Here is a 20,861-nt window from a genome sequence, read left to right on the forward strand (position 1 = left end):
TCTGTTAGGATGAATTTTCTATGTAGCATTCAGTTTTCCAGATAGTAGAGAGGATATTGTGAGGGGAGACGGGTTTTATTGATCCTTTTTCTGTATTTGTGATTTATAAAGGCTATAAGTAGTCTATAAATACTAAAATAAATATTGTTTCTTTTTATACCTTAATAAAATGATTTCAATGTAAAATCATAACTATTCAAGGCTTGTGCCGATGGGTCAGACAGAGTTCATGGGGACGGGGACAGAGAAAAATTTTTCCTGCATCATTCTCTAGTGAAGACCAAGTGAATTTTGAGATGAGACTTGGGTCTATCACAGAGTCCAAAATGCAGTCAATGCAGTAGAAGCACAAGTAATCCTCCACCCCCCAAAAAGTTCAAGACAGAAAAATCTGCAGGCAAGGACATGGCAACTATCTTCTGGGATGAAGGACGTTTGCTTCTGGAGTTCATGCCACACAAGGCAGCCATAACCAGGGAGAGTTATGACAACACAATGATCACTTTGTAGAAGTCAATCAAGGAGAAAAGATGAGGAAAACTCACAGCAGTACTACTGCTTCATCACAACAATGTGCTGGTGCATATGTTATGACAATCAAAGGCTTCCATCCGAGAATGCGGGTTTTGGCAGCTGAACAATCCACCCTATAGTCCTGACCTGGCTCTCTCAGATTATTTTCAAGTTTTGAAGAAATCTCTCCGTGGACAGTGGTTTTCAAGTGATGGGGGGGGGGGGGGGAAATATCAAGGAAGCTGTGAGGTCCTGGTTTGAAGGTCAAACAGAAGAATTATTTTCAAAAGGGGTTAAAATCATTGCAGGAAAAGTGGATGGAGTGTATGGAGCTATCTGGGGACTATATTGAAAAATAAAACAAAGATTTTTTGAAAACTATTTTCTACTGAGGTAGATAAATTATTGAATGCCCATTGTAGGAAACACAGGGAACATATCCCTGCATTACATGATGAGATGGATCAGGTAGTCACTAAAACAAAACGATACGACTTCTCTATTTGAAAATTTTTAATCAAAATTATTTCAATCAGACATTCTCTCATCCATCTAAGAAATGAACTCTTTCCTTAATAAAATAGATCATCCTTCATTCTCTATCATTTTCAGGACACATTGGATCTGCCCATAACAACCAAAGAGAAACTAATGGCTATTTTTCTTTAGTTAACAATAAATATATATATAAATATATACATTTCTTATAAAATTCACTGGTTATCAGTTAGCACTATACTTTTTGCAATATTTTCATTTCATTAAAGAATACCCTGATCAGCAATGCAGGTTTTCAGAAGTCATTGTCATTTTACTAAAAGCTGAAAGGGATGCTCATAAAGTACAGAATTATAGGCCCATATCCTTGCTAAGGGGTCCTTCTACAAAGCTGCACTGCCCAGTACTACACGCTAAATGCCATGTTCTTTTTCTATAGGTGGCTCGGCATTTAGCATGCACTACGCTTAGCAGCTCAGCTTTGTAAAAGCCTACCTAAATTTGGACTATATAATTTTCACCAAAGTTTTGCTTGACAGATTGAATACAATTATTAATTCTCTGGTTACATCAAGTGAGATTTGTGAAACAAAAATATATTGGTGATAATTTAAGGGTTTTTTTAGCAATAAAGTTGATGCTATGAAACAAATCAAAAGATCTTATGATGGGTTTGCACTTAATGCAGAAAAAGCTTTTGACCTCACTGAGTGCCATTCCTTCAGGTTCTCAAATAGTTTGGTTTTTTGCCAATTTCTTTATTTCATGACAAGGCAATGGACTCTTTTTCCATTTTTTTGAAAGATATTCTTTTGGCTCTGCGAATGGGCCAAGCAGTCATTGCCCTTCACCTCATCTTTCTTTACTTGTATCCTCTGTTCTTTTGGACCTTGTTCTCACACAACCTCCCTGGTATTTTGGGCCTCCAAAGAAAATTCCAGCTTTTGTTGGTTCCTCTGGTAGCCACCGGTCACTCATTCTAGTCACTACCAGTCATCTCTGGACATTCTGGTAGCCAAGTCCCTCTGGTCATTCATTCTGGTTACTACCGGTCATCTCTGGACATTCTGGTAGTCAGCCCCTCTGGGCTCTACCAGTCACTCTGGTTATTGGCCTCTTGGGTCCCCTCTGGTCCTGGACACCATCGATCCCTGTTGGCTCTAGCCAGTCACCACTGGTCTCCCCAACAGCTACTGTCAGCCCAAACTTCACCAATACACTGGTCCATCTGGTCATCAGTCACTCCCTGAGGACTCCCCTCATCCTTCAGGCATTCCACTGAGGACTCTCCTTGGTCCCTCTGGCACTCTTCTGACCACTCTCCAGGTCACTCAGATGCCCTCTCACTGGCCCTCCCCTGGTTGTCAAGCTTGAGGGCTCTCCGTCCCAGCTCTACCAGGTAGGTTCTTATTCTGGGCAACAACCAGTCTCTGGTTACTGGCCTCTCGGGTCCACTATCTCTCTGAGGACTCTCCAGGTCCCTCAGATGCTCTCTCACTGGGTCCTCTACTGGTAGTCAAACTTGAGGGCTCTCCAGTCCCTTCTAGCTCTAGGCTAATACAGAGCAAGGTCTCTCACTGCCTCTCTTCCCACTGCACAGTGCCCCCTGTCAGTACCGGCCAGTACTGGGCTTACCGGGAGTTAAGCCGAAGCCAGCATTCTTCCATCTGAGAGTTGCTAGGCTCCTGGAGATCTTGTCTTTCTGAGCTCATTGCTTTGGAGCTATTCTTTTCAGCACCCTGACTCATTCAGGGTGAGTGGATAGCTCCCAGCAGTCCTTGCAAGGTCTTATGCAAATGAGCTCCACACACCACTGCTCAGGCTCCCTGTGCTGGCCTGGGAGAGGAACTTCACCTGTTATAGGCTCTAATAACCTTTCACCTCAACCTAACCACGCTGGCTGTTGTCTGGCTGCCTTTTATCTTTTTTAAACCCAACATAAGGAGCTTAACAAAAACAAATTAGAAAATCAACACATTTTGCAGGAGAGTCTTAAAAAATATAGAGAACAGTTCAATAATGTCCAAAATAATATATACCAAGCCAATATTTAATATTTTCATCACACACAAATTGAATCCATCCATATTTTGGTTTTGAAGTTTTAATAATCTAATGAATGTATTTGCCCCTTATTAGTAGCAGATTAGGAGCACTAATTGCAGAACAGGTGAATATGTATTAATCCTGCTCAGATGAAACTACTAGACATAAGAAAGTAGGTCAGTTTCCATGACTATGCAATCCTCTGCCTTTTCTGAGACAACTAATAATGCAGAAGTGATTTTTTTTTTACTATGTGGAACTATCCAATAAAAACTAGATAGAACAGCTTATTTCAGATAGGTCACAAAGGTTTTCAGATCATAACCTGGGTTTGAACACAAAAGGGAAAGGTTAAATTCCCGAATTCCCTTAAGTCCCCTGCAGTTTACACTTACATACAAAACACAGAAAATAATGGCAGATAAATACCATATAACTTATCCAGTCTGCCACTTAATATTCATTTCTCTCCCTTAAAAGATCCTATTGTGCTTGCCTTGGTCTTCATCTTCACAATTCCCATCAGGAGGCTGTTCTACACATTCACTAATATTTCCTTAAAAATTTATTCATTCATTCAATTTTCTATACTGTTCTTCCAGGGGATCTCAGAATGGTTTACTTGAATTTATTCAGGTATTCACGCATTTTTCCCTGTCTGTCCTGATGGGCTCACAATCTATCTAATGTACCTAGGGCAATGGGGGGATTAAGTGAACCTATAACCTCAGGGTGCTGAGACTGTAGCTTTAACCAATGCGCCACATTCTCCCCCCGAGTTCATCCCGTTTCACCTTTACTTTATTGACAAACACCTCTGTGGGGATTCTGGGGGAGGCATGAACCTTCTTTATTTATGTACAGCTCACATAATCTTACTTATTTTGGTACGTAATTAAGCTCAGAGTAAAAGTTAAAATGGATCAAGATGTTACATGAGGATGTTAACATTCATCATCCCAATGTATTTTGGTTTTGAATTCTAAGGATTTTTTCAGCACCTGTTTATAGCACAATTTTCATAAAGATTCCTGTCCCCTGATTAAACTCGTATTTTTCTTATGTGTTCTATTTTGTCCTACTTTGTGTTTTTATTTGTGCTTCTATTCTACATTATTACTGTGGATAGTTGGACTAGAAATAAACCAAAATATTACTGCCATTTTAAATTTTCACAGGTAGTTACAACAGCCCTTGAGATTTTCCAACAACAAATTTAACAGCAACATACTGAAGAACTAAACTTACTTCGTGGTCATTGTGATCCATAAGCCAAAATCCTTGAATAAGCTTAACTAAACCCCAAGGAACAGCAAAGGCAGTTGGGAAAGATTCAACTGAAGTTTCTGTTTTGTTTGGAAATGAATACATAATATCCAGCAACAAATAAATGGTCTGGTCATACCTGATTAAGGCTAATATCCAAAAGAATGAACAGTAGGAAACAAACCAACATTTTTTTAACATCTTAAGTGACAGCATAATTAAATAAAAATTAGCACCAAATTCACTGACAGTGTAATGTAACAATGCAATTTAGAATGCAAGATAAGTTATCAAAAATAAATAAAGCTACCATCAAGAATGTTGCTCTCATTCACACTTTTCTTACACTAGATTTTCACAGGATTATAAAAATCCTGGTATCATCCATAAAGCAACACTGCTTTCCTGTAATAGGTGTTTTCAAAGGACAGCATTCATAATAGTGACGACATCCAGTGGAGCCCAGAAAAGTGACATGATGAAGCTCTTGACTTTTGTAGCTTTCTAGAAACAAATCTGTGCATGTTTGATACTTCTAATACTAATACTGTCACACAAAACTCTGTTTCATATTAAACTTTGGGAAATAAAGTAGTCAGCTGTTCAGAGGGCAGGTATTACATTTCATTGGTATCTTCTATCTCACAAATACCTTTCAGTTCTAGGCGGTATTGTAAGTAATCAACCTCATTTTCTCCAAGGACAAGGGAGCTATGAAGTTACCACACAAACTCCTTGCATCAAGTTGCCTATAGACTAGAGCACATAGGGAAAAAAACAAATTTACTTTTTGTGGGGTGGTCTTTTGCTTACAACAAAATAAATCATCTTTTGGCTATCTATATACAGTATACAGTTACTGAATGGGCCCTAGTAGGAATAGTACTAGATTTTAAACCTCAGAATCCAAGAGAGATTATGAGAAATAAGGGGGCTGATATTTAACAGTATTTTATCCAGGTAGCAGCTGGGGTGGTCCATGGGCAAACACAATTTATCTCATTAGCAGCAATTTTCAGCATCACTACTTCAATAACTTTGGAAGGTAAAATGTTGTCCTAAGTGCTATCTAGTTAGATCAGTGGTCTCAAACTCTTTGCGGGGCCACATTTTGGATTTGTAGGTACTTGGAGGGCCGCAGAAAAAATAGTTAATATCTTATTAAAGAAATGACAATTTTGCATGAGGTAAAACTCTTTATAGTTTATAAAACTTTCCTTTAACAATTAAAAGAAAAGATATATAAACTATAAAGAGTTTTACCTCATGCAAAATTGTCATTTCTTTAATAAGACATTAACTATTTTTTTCTGTGGCCCTCCAAGTACTCTATTTTTTTCTGCAGCCCTCACATTTAAAGTTTAATATCTTTTCTTTCTCCAAACTGACACATTTCAATCACTATATTGAAAATAAAATCATTTTCCCTACCTTTGTTGGCTGGTGACTTTAGTTTTCTGTGCTTTTAACTATGTTTCCAGGGCCTTCTTGTCCTTTGACTGTTTTTCTCTCTGTCTTCACTTTCTGCTTTGCATCCATCTTTGGCATTAACTTAATATTCAATTTTTCTGCTTTCTTTTCAAAATCTACGTTTCCATGTCTTACCTTCCCTTCCTATCTCTCTCTTCTTCCGTCCTATTTCCATGGTCTGACATCTCTTTCCTTCCTTTCTCTCCCTCCCTCCTTTCTTCCTTCCTTTCCCCTGGTCTGGCATCTGTCTCCTTCCATCCCCCCATGTCCTGGCATCTATCCCTCCCCCTCCATGGTCTGGTATCTCCTTTCCTTCCCTCCCTCCCATGAACTTGGCACCTCTCCTCTCCTCTCCCTTGTCTTCCCTCTCTTTCCCCAATTGGGTGCAGCAGCAACAGAAGCAGCATTTCCCTTCCCCCTTTCCTGTGCAGCAGAGGCATTTCTCTTCCCCCTTCCCTCCCTCTCCTTTTCCCTGTACAGCAGCAGCATTTCCCTAGGGTCCCCCTTTCCTATGCAGCAGCATTTCTCTTCCCCCTTCCCTTCCTTGTGGAGCAGCAGCATGTCTGGCCGTCTCAGTCGATCATTCTGTTCAAAGCCGCGGGTGGCGGCTCCTCGCGAGATCCGCGCCTGTGTCTGAAGCCTCTCTGATGTTGTGACGTCAGAGAGGCATCCGATGCAGGAGTGGATAGTGCGAGGAGCCGCCACCCGCGGCTTTGAACTGAACGATCGACTGAACCGGCAAGACACGCTGCTGCTCCACAAGGAAGGGAAGGGGGAAGAGAAATGCTGATATGGATGGCGCCAGGAGCCGATGGGAGCTGCAGCTTTAACCGGAAAAATCAACTGCAGCAAGGGAGCAGCTGATTATCACATCCAGACTGCAGACCGCAAAATAGCACCTGGAGAGCCGCATGCGGCCCGCGTGTTTGAGACCGCTGAGTTAGATACTAAATATCACTGACATATGGATACGCTGGTACCGAATGTTCAGATTTGTTTGCTCACAGTAGTCAGAGTTACAAATAATAAAAAGCACTGACCACTGTGGGCTCAATATTGAGGAGGCAAGGAAGATTATTTATAAATTGAAATACATACTATTGTACTGGGAATCCCTCTTCAAATAATAACATAAGAACATATGAATAGCCTTACTGGATCAGACCAAAGGTCAACTTAAAAATTTTTTTCAAATTCTCGAGACTGCCTATACCATGCATGCGCTAGTGCCTTCCCGCCCAGCGCCAGCTCACAGAACCATCAGTTCTTAGTTTTCTACAGAGCTAAGAATATAAGAATAGCCTTACTGAGTCAGACCCATGGTCCATCTAGTCCAGTATCCCAGTCTTCACGAAGGCCAATCAAAGTCTCAAATACATGGCAAAAACCCAAATAGTAGCAGCTCTTAACAGCAGTTTATGGACTTTTCTTCTAGGAACTTGTTCAAACTTTTTTTTAAAACCAGCTACATTAACCGCTCCTCAGGCAACACATTCCAGAGCTTAAGTATTCTCTGAGTGAAAAAATATTTCCTCTTAATTTTAAAAGTACTCGTATTACTATATAACCTCATCGAGTATCTCCTAGTCTTTGTAAATCTTGATGCAGAGAAAAAAAAAAAAAAAAAAATCGATCCACTTGTACCTGTTCTACACCACTCAGGATTTTGTAGACTGTGATCATATCTCCCCTCAGCCATCTTTTCCAAGCTGAAGAGCCCTAACCTCTTTAATCTTTCCTCATACGAGAGGAGTTCCATCCCCTTTATCATCTTGGTTGCTCTTCTTTGAGCCTTTTCTAATGCAGCTACATCTTTTTTGAGGTAAGGAGACCAAAACTGAATGCAATACTCAAGGTGAGGTTGCACCATTGAGCAATACAGGGGCATTATAATATTCTTAGTTTTATTTACCATCCCTTTTCTAATAATTCCTAGCATCTTGTTTGCTTGCTTCACTACCACCGCACACTGGGAAGATCTTATCGTATTGTCCACAACACCCAGATCTCTTTCTTGAGCGTTGACCCCCAAAGTGGACCCCAGCATCCAGCAACTATGATTTGGATTATTATTTGGATTATTATTCTCACTTTGCATTTGTCCACATTAAATTCCATCTGCCATTTGGATGCCCAGTCTTCCAATTTCCTGAGGTCTTCCTGTAGTTTTTAACAGTCTGCATGCGTTTTAACAACTTTGAACAGTTTCGTGTCATCTGCAAATGTAATCACCTCACTTGTAGTTCCAATTTCCAGATCATTTATAAGTAAGTTAAATAGCACCAGTCCCATTACAGATCCCTGTGGCACACCACAATTTACCCTCCTCTATTGAGAAAAATGGCCATTTAACCCTACCCTTTGTTTTTTGTCTGAAATCAATTCTTAATCCAGAGTTGAACATTGCCTTTTATCCCATGACTCTTTAATTTTCTCAGAAGCCTCTCATGAGGAACTTTATCAACAGCTTTCTGGAAATCTAGATACACTACATCAACCAGCTTGCCTTTATCCATATGTTTATTCACATCTTCAAAGAAGTCAACGAAATTAGTGAGATAAGACCTCCCTCGGCTGAACCCACGCTGACTCCCGTCTCATTAAATCATGTTTGTCTACATGTCACAATTTTATTTTTTATAATTGTTTCCACTATTTTGCCCGGCACTAAGGTCAGGCTTACCTGTCTGTAATTCCTCGGATCTCCCCTGGACTAACAACATGTTTGAGTTCTTTCAGTGCCCTGGGATGTATACCATCAGGTTAAGGTAATTTATCACCCTTTAACTTATCGATTTGGCTAAGTATGTCTTCCAGGTTCACCCAGATTTCTTTCAATTCCTCCGCCTCATCACCCTTGAAAACCATTTCCAGTTCTGGAAGATTTCTTGCATCTTCTTCCGTAAAGACCGAAGCAAAGAATTCATTCAGTCTCTCTGCTATGGTCTTATCCTTCCTGAGCACCTTTTACTCCTTGATCATCTTATGGGCCAATGGATTCCCTCAAAGTTTTCTGCCTTTGATGTACCTAAAAAATTGTTACTATGAGTTTTTGCCTCTTTGGCAAGTTGATTTCATATTCTTGTTTAGCTTTCTTTATCAATGTTTTGTATCTAACTTGCCAGTGCTTGTGTCTCTTCTTATTTTCTTCACTGGGATCCTTTTTCTATTCTATAAAGGATGTTTTCTTGGTTGTAATAGCCTCTTTCACTTCACATTTTAACCAAGCTGGCTCTAGTTTTTTCTTCTTTCTACCTTTTTTAATATGTGGAATACATCTGGTCTTGGCTTCAACGATGGTATTTTTAATCAGCCTCCACACCTGGTTTACACTTCTGACCTTTGCCACAGACCCTTTTAGCTTCTTTTTAACCATTTTCCTCACCCTTGTGAATGCCGCTACAGATTTCTTTAGTGACGTCACTCCAGTTAGCTCAAATTTGATCATGTTATGATTACTGTTTCCCAACAGACCCAACACAGTTATATCCTGTACTATGTCCCTTAAGGACCAAATCTAAAATAGCTCCCCCTTTTGTCATTTCCTGAACCAGTTGCTCCAAGAAGCCATCATTTATGATGTCTAGGAATTTTACCTCCCTAGCACTTCACGATATAACATTTATCCAGTTAATGCTGGGGTAGCTGAAATCAACCAAAAATAAATAATTTATCTTCTTCTGCAGAGGGAGATTATCATCATACTAAAAAATTAAGGTGGAGAAGACGACCTCATACAATACGAGGAACTTATCATACAGCCTGAGCCATGTAAATGAAAGAGCCCTCAATTCATCATAAGTCAAAAAACGCCACCAGAATGTATGTCAAAGTTAAATCTCCCACCAATGGCAGGAACAGCCAAAGTAGAAAAACAAAAAAAAAAATAAAAAAATTTTTTTAATGTTTCTAAATGCACTGAGATGCAACAAGGAGGAAGTCAAAAATTGCAAAAAGACTTTATGATCTTGCTCAAAACAGGTAAGTATGGCAGAAAACCACAGTTCAATCAAATCCTCAGCAGCTCTTGTCGTATAGAGTCGACAATAAAAAAGTTAAAGAGTACTTAGCTTGATGTGGAGAAACATTCAATGCAGCAAATACTTCCGTCGTTGAGCTAGCTGAAGTCAATTTCATAGACTCTCTCTCTCCTTGAAAAGATAAATCCCAATGGGATTTCGCTATTGCGTCCAGGGGAAAGTGCTCATATTCCAAAACACCTCAGAACAAGCCTCAGAAACAAACATTAAAAAAATTATTTTTGTTGTTTTTCTACTTTGGCTGTTCCTGATGTTGGAGGGGCCGGGGGGGGGGGGGGAGATTTAACTGACATACATTTTAAAATTTAAATTTATTGATTTCTTAATACATTACAATATCAGAAACAGGTAATTGGCAGAAAAGAAAATATACAAAAGAGAAATATCACTTTCAATTCCAAACTAGACAACATTTTGGGGAGATGAGAAACAGAAAACAATATAGAAAAAAGCAATAAGGTAATAGGCCAGAAATTTCTATTAATCCCATTTTATCTAAGGAGTGATATGAACTGATTTTTTTCCTCAGGATTACCGTATTTTTTTTTTGCGCCTTAAGACATACCTGACCATAAGACGCACCCTAGATTTAGAGGAGGAAAACAAGAAAAGCACACATTCTGAACCAAATTCTCCCTGCCAGGCTCTGCAACCAAACCCACACTCCTTGCCAAGCTCTTCACCTTGTCCCCCTTCCCTGCCAGGCTTTGTACCCTGTACCCTATCTCCCCTCTGGTGGTCTAGTGATAGGCCAGGACAGGGCAGGCAGGACTGCTGGCATGCAAGTAGGGACAGGGGGCAGGCAGGCCTAGTGGCAGACAGGCAGGTAGGGACAGGGAGGGCAGACCTCCCCCTCCCAGGCAGGAGCACTCCCCCTGCCAGGCCTACCTCCCTCCCAGGTGGCCTCCCAGGCAAGCAGGCCTTCCCCCCCTCCTAAGTATCCCCCACCCAGGCAAGCAGGCCTCCCCCTTCTCAGGCAGGCAGGAGCCCTCTCCCCTCCCAGGCCTACCCCCAGGCAGATAGGCAGGCCTCCCCACAGGCAGGTAGGCCCGACTTCACCCTCCTTATTTTTAATTTGGTCGGCAGGCAGGTAGGCAGGCCCCCACCCCCTACCTATTTTTTAATTAGGCAGGGCAGCTCCTGGCCTACCTCCCCCCCCACCGTTACCTTTTTTAAATTCTGAGGCCCTCTCACTCTGGACGCGACAGCCTGGAGCACTGACAGCTGATGCGGCTTCCTCAGAGTCCTCTTCCCTTGCGGCAGAGTGGCGCACAAGGCTGCCGGCCTGGTCCTGTGCCGCTTCCTGCGAGAACTCTATTAGAACTCTCGCGGGAAGCGGCATGGGATCAAGCCAGCAGCCTTGTGCGCCTCTCTGCCGCAAAGGAAGAGGACTTGGAGGCAGCCACGTCAGTTGTCAGTGCTCCAGGCAGCCACATCCAGCGAGGGAGGGCCTCAGAATTTACAAAAAGGTAACAGGAGGGGTTTGGGAGTGGAAAAAGTGCAACTTATAGAGCAAAAAATACGTTATTTAGAAGAAACAATTCAAGCTAACTTGGCTCCAAAAGAACATAAGAATTATTTTCCCATGTAATCAGGCATTTTGAAGGAAACTTTAAGAAAAAAGTGCCTCCCATTGCTAAGACTATGGGCATCAGGAGTAGGAAGGCTTTACAACGCTGCTGTGTCTGCCTGGATACATCTGGAAAGATGGAAATAGTTTGACCATAAAATAGTACAGATTTTTGAGGAAAGTTTGTTTTCATAATACTTCTCTTTTTCTCCAAAGAGGATAATGTAACTAACAAGGTTGATCTTTTAGATATAGGTTCTTGGGTATTTTCAAGAAATCTTGTCAGATCTAAACTATCTGGAAAGGCAACAATATCAATATCTCCTTTGGTTTTACTTCTCTAATACCAACTGGAACATAGTAAACATTAGTAATGTCCCTGTCCTCTATAGCAATCTGTAATATTTCTTTGTCTGTAATATTTCTTTGAGGTAAATTTTAAAGAATTCTCTAGGTGACAAAAAATGTGTTATAAGAAAATACAATAACCTCAGGTTAAGCACTCTCATTGAATTTTCTTAAACTTCAAGTTTAGAATGGATTAGTAAACTATCCTTAATTGCTGAAGTTTGTGCAGCCTGAGAGAGCTTTACCTGAGCATCAATTTTCTCAATTTTTTTCCCTACTAATTTTAACTTATTTTTTGCTCATTAATCTTTAGATACAGTTTCAGAAAATTTAGCTAAACTCTGCAGGTTGCCCTGCAAATTACCATCCATCCTAATAATAGCATGCATATCATTGTTCAACGTTACATCACTTCCCTCTGGTACTGAACTACCTATAGATTGATATTTAAGAGAGACAGGTTTTGATACTTTAAATCCAGTAATATCTGAGTCCTGAGATATGTCAGTTACATCTAAATCTTCCTATGACTCGGACTCTACCACCAACCTAGAGTGACCCATGACAATTAGTCCGAGTCTGCATTCTGTCAGTTGAGGGGGAGGACCGCCTGTTGACAGGGAGAACTCCAGACGTGATATAGGACCGGCTACAGATGGTAATACTGGAATTAGATGTTTGTCCATAGGACCTTGAGTTTGAGAAGATTCAAACTGCTTCTTAACACCTCCTTTTCTTTTCCCCATCAAGAAATCTTGAACAAAATTTGTTCAAGAATTCGGAGACTCCAAACATCTCCAAATGTGCTCCAAAGGTGTGTGCTCCTTTGGACATGCTCTTTCGGAGCACACACCCAGCAGGCATGTGCCCGTGGCCGCATACTGCGGAGCCGACGCTGCAAATATTCCGTCCTGTGGGAGGACCCCGCACACGCAGGTAGAGGGCAACTGGCCAAGAACCCGAGTTTCACTGGCTCTCCACGCTCCCATTGTTGGAGAGAGCAGGTGCTACAGATATTCCTTCCTATGGGAGGACCCTACACACGCAGGTAAAGGGCAACTGGCCAAGTACCCGAGTTTCACTGGTTCTCCATGCTCCCCTCTGGTGGAGTTTTTTGACTTATGATGAACTGAGGGCTCTTTCATTTACATGGCTCAGGCTGTATGATAATTTCCTTGTGTTGTACGAGGTCTTTCTCATCTAGGCTACCTATTCCTAGCTGAAACCTGGTTAACATCTGACTCAGACCCTTGCATAACAGAATTCTGCCCTAAGGGATACAAAGTAGAGCTTATCTGCAGAGAAAAAAAGCGAGGGGGAGGATTGGCAATTCTAGCCAAAAACAATCTCAACATAAAAGTCCTAGACAAACACACGACACCCGATCTAGATCTACTAGCCTGCCAACTATCTGGCGATACACTCAAAGACACCATAACCTGTATTCTCTGCTATATAGCACCAGGAAAATGGAGCACTACAAAACACACGCTTGGAGACTTCATCTTCCAGAATTCACTAACATCAACTTACAACCTACTACTAGGAGACATTAATCTCCACCTCGAAGACCATACCTCCAATCAAACAGAAAGCCTACTCGCCTACCTCAAAACGCTATCCTACCAAATACTCAACCCCCAACCCACTCACGAAAAAGGCCATCAACTAGATATTGCTGCATTCATGACCCAACAACCTCAAACACCAGAAATCCACATCTCAAATGGATCCTGGATCCCCTCCCTCTGGTCAGATCATTATAAATACACCTTCAACATCAACTGGGCTCAATGCAATTATAAACACAAAACCCACAAATCCCCCATCAAAACCCGTCCAAAAATTGAACCAACCACTTTCTGGGACAAAACAGATCCCGCAATCGACTCCATAGACCCCAAAGAATTCATACAACAACGGCAAACATTAAGCGAAACAATCCTAAATGAGCTAGCTCCAATAAAATCAAAACACAAAATCTGCAGACAATCAGACAAATGGTTCGACACTGAACTGCTCCAACTCAAACGGCACTGCAGACAAATGGAAAGAAACAATCCAAAATCTAATCAAACAAACAAGACCAAACTCAAAGAAAAAAGAAAAGATTACTACTCCAAGCTGGTAGGCATGGAGTCCATAGACTCAAAAAAACTTTTCAATCTAGTAAAAAACCTCACCAACACCAAACCTTACCTAGCAGCACAAGGAAAGCATCCTCCAACAGCCACTCAACTCGCAGACCACTTCAAAAACAAGATTACAACAATCAGGAGTATCTTCAATAAAACACACACCCTCCTCAACGAGATAACAACAAATCCCCCAATAGGAGAAGCCATTGCTGCAGACAGGACCTGGACCGAATTCCCTGCGGTAAACTGGACAGACATGAATCGACCCTACAAAAAATACAGTCATGCCTCATGCGACCTGAACTATTGTCCCGTGTATCTAATAACCAACACCACCCCCAAATTTAGGGCCAGCCTCATGCAATGGATCCAAATTACATTCACTGAAGGTCAATTCCCGCAGCACCTAGGAGAAATCATAATCACTCCAATTGTGAAGGACCACAAAGGCCTTATAGATAACCCCGCTAACTATAGACCCATCGCCTCAATACCAATATACGTCAAACTTATAGAAGGACTAGTTGCACAATTCCTCACAAATTACCTGGAAGACCACAATCTTCTCCACCCCTCTCAATCGGGATTCATATCCAACCACAGCACGGAGACTTTACTAGTAACCCTACTAGACACAGCCCGACAACACCTCAGCAAAGGCAGAAGGATGCTGATAATTCAACTCGATCTATCTGCAGCATTCGATCTGGTCGACCACACCATCCTACTACAGACACTAGAAGCCATAGGGATCTCAGGCAGGGTATACAATTGGTTCGAAGGATTCCTTAAATACAGATCTTATAGAGTAAAGTCAAACAATCTTAAATCAGAACCATGGTCCAACCCCTGTGGAGTTCCTCAAGGATCACCTCTCTCACCTATTCTCTTCAACCTCTTCTTATCCTCCCTTGGGTCTACCCTAGACAATCTGAATGTAACTTCATTCAGCTACGCTGACGACATCACCATACTCCTACCCTTTGATGCTCCTGACCCAACTTCTACAGAAAAATTGGAAAAAACCCGTCAAGCAGTGGAAAAATGGATGGCAGATCACAAATTGAAGCAGAACACTGACAAAACAAAATTTCTACTGCTTGAAAAGGATAAGAATCCCTCCATCACAGAACTAGAAATAAACGCCTCCAAATACCCTATACAACCTACCCTAAAACTCCTAGGAGTAACAATAGACAGATGCTGCACAATGCAGGCCCAAATCAACAAGACCACCCAGAAAGCATTTCTAACCATGCGCAATTTAAGAAAAATCAGAAAATTCTTCGACAAAGAGCAATATAGGCTAGAAGTCCAATCCCTAGTACTAGGTCTATTGGACTACTGCAACATACTCTATCTGCCTTGCCCTGCAACAATGATAAAACAACTACAGACAATCCAAAACACTGCACTCAGATTAATCTACTCACTGAGAAAATTTGACCACGTCACCGCGGCCTACCTGGACTCACACTGGTTGCCAATGCAAGCACGAATTCAATTCAAACTATACTGTCTATTATTCAAAGCAATAAATGGCACAGCTCCCAATTACTTAAACAACCGCCTGTACCAAAACGCCACCACTAGGCAAAGAAGAACTAAGACCCCTTTTACCTACCCCCCACTCAAAGGCACCCAGCGCAAGAAGATATTTGACAGTCTGCTGGCGACGCATGCAGCAAAACTGGACCACACTATCTCCAACCTGTTGATAACAACAAATGACTACAAATATTTTCGCAAAGAAATCAAAACCCACCTATTCAAAAAATTTATACAGATGGCTTAACCCCAACCGGACCCCCCTCAATGCAACTCCCCCCTCCTCCCCCCTTCACCAGTTCCCTTCTCTTTAGCCTTAAGCATGTCAACTGCTTCCCTAACGGTATATATACTGGATCTGCACTATTTCCTATTTGTACAGCATCTTGTAGCTCTTGAAATATACAGCTCCATTATTCTTGTAACTTCTCCTGGAAATGTCCAGTTGTCTCTTTTGTAATCCGCCCAGAACTGCAAGGTTGAGGCGGAATAGAAATCAGTAATGTAATGTCTTTCTCCACCTTAATTTTTTAGTATGTCGATAATCTCCCTCTTCTGCAGGAGAAGATAAAGTATTTGGTTTTTGTTGATTATATTTTATCTCGGCCAGTGTTTTTGGTAGTTGAAATCACCCTCCAATTTGATCTACTCTATCCTTGCGATATAATTTGTACCCAGGTAACACAGTGTCTCATTGATTGTCCTCCTTCTATCAAGTCTCTGAGATACCTATTATATCTACCTCATCATTCAGTGCTACATATTCTAACTTTCCTACTTATTTTTTTTTAAGTTCTAGCATTTGTATATAGACACTTCAAATTGTGTTTTTTCCTTGTATCTATAGGCTGCTGAGATGACAACAAGGAAACTTTCACATCTTTACTCTGCTTCCCTCTTAAGCAATCTTGGCTATTTTCACTATTTTTGAAACCTATTGGGACTCCCTAAATGCTTTGACTCAACAGCATCTTTAAGGATATTCCACACCGAACCATTTGCTCCTGGGTGTCTGTCGGCTTCCCCCCTCCCATCTTAGTTTAAAAGCTGTTCTATTTTCTTTTTAAACTTTACTGTCTACAGCTTGATTCCATCCGAATTAAGATGGAGTCCATCCTTTCAGAAAAGGCTCTCCCTTTCCCAGAAGGTGGCCCAGTTCCTAACAAATCTAAATCCCTCAACCCTGCATTGTGACTCTGGAGCTCCACCTGCCTCTTCGGAACTGCATGTGGAACAGGGAGCATTTCTGAAAATGTGACCCTGCAGGTTCTGGATTTCAACCTTATACCTAAGAAAGCCTAAATTTGGCTTCCAGAACCTTCCTTCCATAATGTTCTTATATCATTAGTATCTACATGCATCAAGACAGCTGGCTCCTCCCCAGCACTATCTAATATCTTATTTAAGTGACACGTGAGGTCCGCTACCTTTGCACCAGGCAGGCAAGTGCCCAGGCGATCCTCACGTCCACCAACTACCTATGTGCCTAATGATTGAATCTCCCATTACAATGGCTCTCCTAACTCTCGGAGCTGCTTAATTAAATCCTATTAAGGTACTGGGCACAGCCTTAAGATAATTTGCATGCTTTATTTAGTTTTTGAGTCTTAGCAAGTAATGAAATGCAAATTATATATTTATTTCACAGGTTGCTGTGAAAACTATCTTTAATGCTGAACCTCTACAACCTCTTTCTTAGAACCAGGCTTTCTAAGGTTTAGGCACTAGGCCAGCATTCCTCCCCTCAAGGGTCAACTGTGGAGTCCAATCTCTAAGAAAGTCCTCAATGGAGGAACAACTGAGTTTTGCCAATAGTGCCACCATGGATCTGACATAACCTACAATGGTCAGGTCTGTCTGGGCATAAATGAAAGAGATGTAATCCATAAGCCAATGGGGAACATAAGCTCCTGACAATAGCAGTCTTAGGTATTTTGGTATTAAAACATGAGTAATGGCATAAAGGAAGGATTCACCAATCAGGTCAACACCATGCTGAGGGACAAAGGGGAAGATTTACAGAAGCACACCCTACATGAATTCAACTAAAGACTGCACACATTCGTCCCAGTTTGTCTCCCCACCATACTTTGTCTCCCCGTCCCAGTTTGTCTCCCCACCATAGTTTGACATTTTGTGAAGACACATAGAGTAGACACTAAACGGTAATAGTTTTTTACAGCCCAGGGAGCTAGAGTACAAAGTATGCCAAGAAACATCAACACTCCCTGGGGCAAAAAAGGCCTTGATGTGGCCCAAAGGCCAAAAAAACAATTGACTGAAATGAACCAAACTCAGGGAAATGGAAAATAAAATAAAAACAACAACCCAAAAAGAAGACAAACTAATATCAGGAAAACAGAAAAACTGACTTTGAATGAACTTTGATGACAAACTTAGAACTGATGGTTCCAAATGCCAACATCAAGTAGGAAAGCACAAACAATGCCTAAAGATTTAAAGTGACAGAGCATGTAGCAATGTCCATACTGGTTTCCCGTTCATGACATCACCCACAAGTGAGAATATTATGCTTGTTGTCCTCAGAGAATGACAGAATTGTTGAATAACTTGGAGTGACTTGATCCTGAAGATTGCCCCAGTTCAACATCAAAAAAACTCTGTAGTCCACTCCTTAGAAGTATTTTAAGGGAGCAATGGATAATACCAATATTATCCTGTGCTCTGCATTATACACAGATGAGGACTGATATCTGAGGACACAATGTCTGTGTTTATTTTAAACTTGATATACCACTCTTCACAATGCATCAAGGCAGTTTACTCAGCAATGAAGTCTATCAATAACAATGCAAATGAGGCAGCTAAGTCACATCAATAAATGGTCCTGGAGGTCTTGGTCAACGTTTGTCCTCAAGAACAACCAGTGTCCAATCAATGTTTATGCATCCCCTTCATCTGATGCAATTCTGAATCCAGATGTGTCAATGCCTCTTGGGCAGATATTCTTAGATCAGACTTAATGAAACCATAGAACTCTTTTCACAGTTATGAAAGCCTCTAGCTAACTACACCTTGTGACACCCAGAGGGTTTTGAAAGATCCAGGCACCAGTTTAAATGACCAATATGGTCCTAGTACACTACCTGTACTCTTTGATGCAGCATGGGGTTCTCTCCTGGAAAAGAAACTGACAAAATCAAATGTCTAAATGATTAAAACTTGAGTGTTGCCAATTACTGGTAATGTAATAAGTGCAGACCATGGCCACAAATAAACCTTAAAAAAAGGATCACAAAACTTGATTAAAGAGTCTCAAGGCATATACAGTAGCATGAGGAGAATGAGATGATGACCCAATACAATTTTTACCAGAGTATTCTGTATACTCATAAAAAAACAAGGTATTGCAAGGCAGAGTTTTCTATAAGGCCTCATGGACACAAAAACAAAAACAAAACAACCGAGATGGCCCCATGTGATGTTAGTATGGGAAGATCCTTGTGTTATACTGCCATACTATAGCAAAAGGATGCCTGTCCATGCTGGGCTGTATAAAGAGAGGTGTAACCAGTAGAAGAAAGAAGGTGTTGATGCTCTTGTATAAATCATTGGTGAGGTCCCACTTGGAGTATTGTGTTCAGTTTTGGAGACCGTATCTGGCAAAGGACATAAGAAGACTTAAAGCAGTCCAGAGGAGGGTGACGAAAATGATAGGAGGTTTGCCCCAAAAGACATATGAGGAGAGACTGGAAGCCCTGAATATGTATACCCTAGAGGAAAGGGGAGATATGATTCAGACGTTCAAGTACTTGAAAGATATTAACATAGAACAAAATATTTTCAAGAGAAAGGAAAATGGTAAAACCAGAGGGCATAATTTGAGGCTGAGGGGTGGGAAACTCAAGAGCAATATAAGGAAATTATTCTTTACAGAGAGGGTGGTGGATGCCTGGAATGCGCTCCTGAGAGAGGTGGTGGAGAGGAAAACGGTGATGGAGTTTAAAAAAGCGTGGGATGAACACAAAGGATCTAGAATCTGAAAATAATAGTAAATATTGAAGAACTGGACAGACTTCAGTCTGTTTCTGTATATGGCCGTTTAGTTGAAGATGGGCTGGGGAAGGCTTCAATGGCTGGGATGATGTAGATGGGCTGGAGTGAGCTTTGACGGAGACTTCAGTAGTTGGAACCTAAGCACAGTACCAGGCAGAGCTTTAGATTCTTGCCCAGAAATAGCTAAGAAGAAAAAAAAAAATTAAATTGAATCAGGTTTGGCAGATTGGATGGACCATTCGGGTCTTTATTTGCCATCATCTACTATGTTACACGCTGGCCGATTTGTAGGAAAACTGAAAAAAATATGCTTAGTATTCTATCTGAAGCAATTAATTTACTCCCTTTCACCTCTGAAATACTGGGAACCCTGAAGGGCTATGTAGAAATCCAACAAACATTATGATAGAACATAATTCCTAGATTAGATAGGCACTTAGAGCGGCATAATAAAAAAAAAAAACGTCTAAGTCCGTTTTGGGCCTAAGGTGCTAGTCGTCCAAAGTCAGCAGCATCTAAAGTCCATTCTTGAAAAATGCATCCAAAATTTTTTTTTCAAGAATCGTCTACTTCTACGTCCAGCCGTTTCATCATCCAGACCACCAAGTCATCTATCTTTATACCGCATTCTCATCAAAAAAAATCGTCAAGTCCAAAACACCTAGAACAAGACATTTTGGACATGGTAGGGGTCAGCAAAGTGATAGACTAGCCACCCAGACATGGCAACAGAGTAGTGCAGCACCTTACAGGGCACTGCTGTGAAATTTACAAAAAAGGTACCACAAACATCTCACCACAACTTCCTTGCAGGTCATGGTGAGACACCCAAAACCCACCTGTCTACCACCCCAATAGCCCTTATGGCTGCAGGGGGCACCTATATGGCAGTACAGGGTTTTGGTGGGCTAATATTTTCCACCATTAATGCAGTGGTTAGAGTGGCTTATGGACCTGGGTCCTCCTCTCTATGGTTCACTAGCGCCCCTTCCCCCCCGGACTACTTAAGCCACCTCTGTGCAGTTCTACTATTCCAGGTGCTGATTTACTAGAGGCAGGTATGTACGTTCTTATTCCAAATTTTATGGCTGGGGGGGGTCAGTGATCACTGGGGGAGTGTGTAGGGGCCTGTACTTTGTCCCTGCAATGGTTATTGGTCATCTTCTGGCCACTTATACCTGTTTTTAGATCGTCTAAGTAACAACGTATAAGTTCTGTCTAGGCAGTCTCATTGAACTTTTGATTATCACTGCAGGACGACTAAGTCTAGGTTGGTCCACATCCTGCCTACCTCCCGCCCTATCCAAAAATGCCCCTTTTCACTCTAGGCGTAAAGCAGCAGTGAAAAGGACTAAGCTGCTGTTTCGATTATCGGCACTTGGACGACCTGTCTTTTTGATCGTTCAA

General features: G+C 41.3%; 1 protein-coding gene across 2 annotated transcripts in view; it reads right to left on the reverse strand.

Annotated features, from left to right (window-relative positions):
* The window catches only part of AHCTF1 (AT-hook containing transcription factor 1), a 368,321-nt gene that overhangs the window by 152,131 nt on the left and 195,329 nt on the right, over positions 1 to 20,861 (reverse strand). For both annotated transcript variants that reach the window (XM_033936331.1, XM_033936330.1), the window contains exon 20: positions 4,306 to 4,452. In XM_033936331.1, coding sequence (XP_033792222.1) covers positions 4,306 to 4,452 — 147 coding nt within the window. The remainder of the gene's footprint in view (positions 1 to 4,305; positions 4,453 to 20,861) is intronic.

The sequence above is a fragment of the Geotrypetes seraphini genome, chromosome 3 (genome assembly GCF_902459505.1).
Source record: "Geotrypetes seraphini chromosome 3, aGeoSer1.1, whole genome shotgun sequence".
Classification (NCBI taxonomy): domain Eukaryota; kingdom Metazoa; phylum Chordata; class Amphibia; order Gymnophiona; family Dermophiidae; genus Geotrypetes; species Geotrypetes seraphini.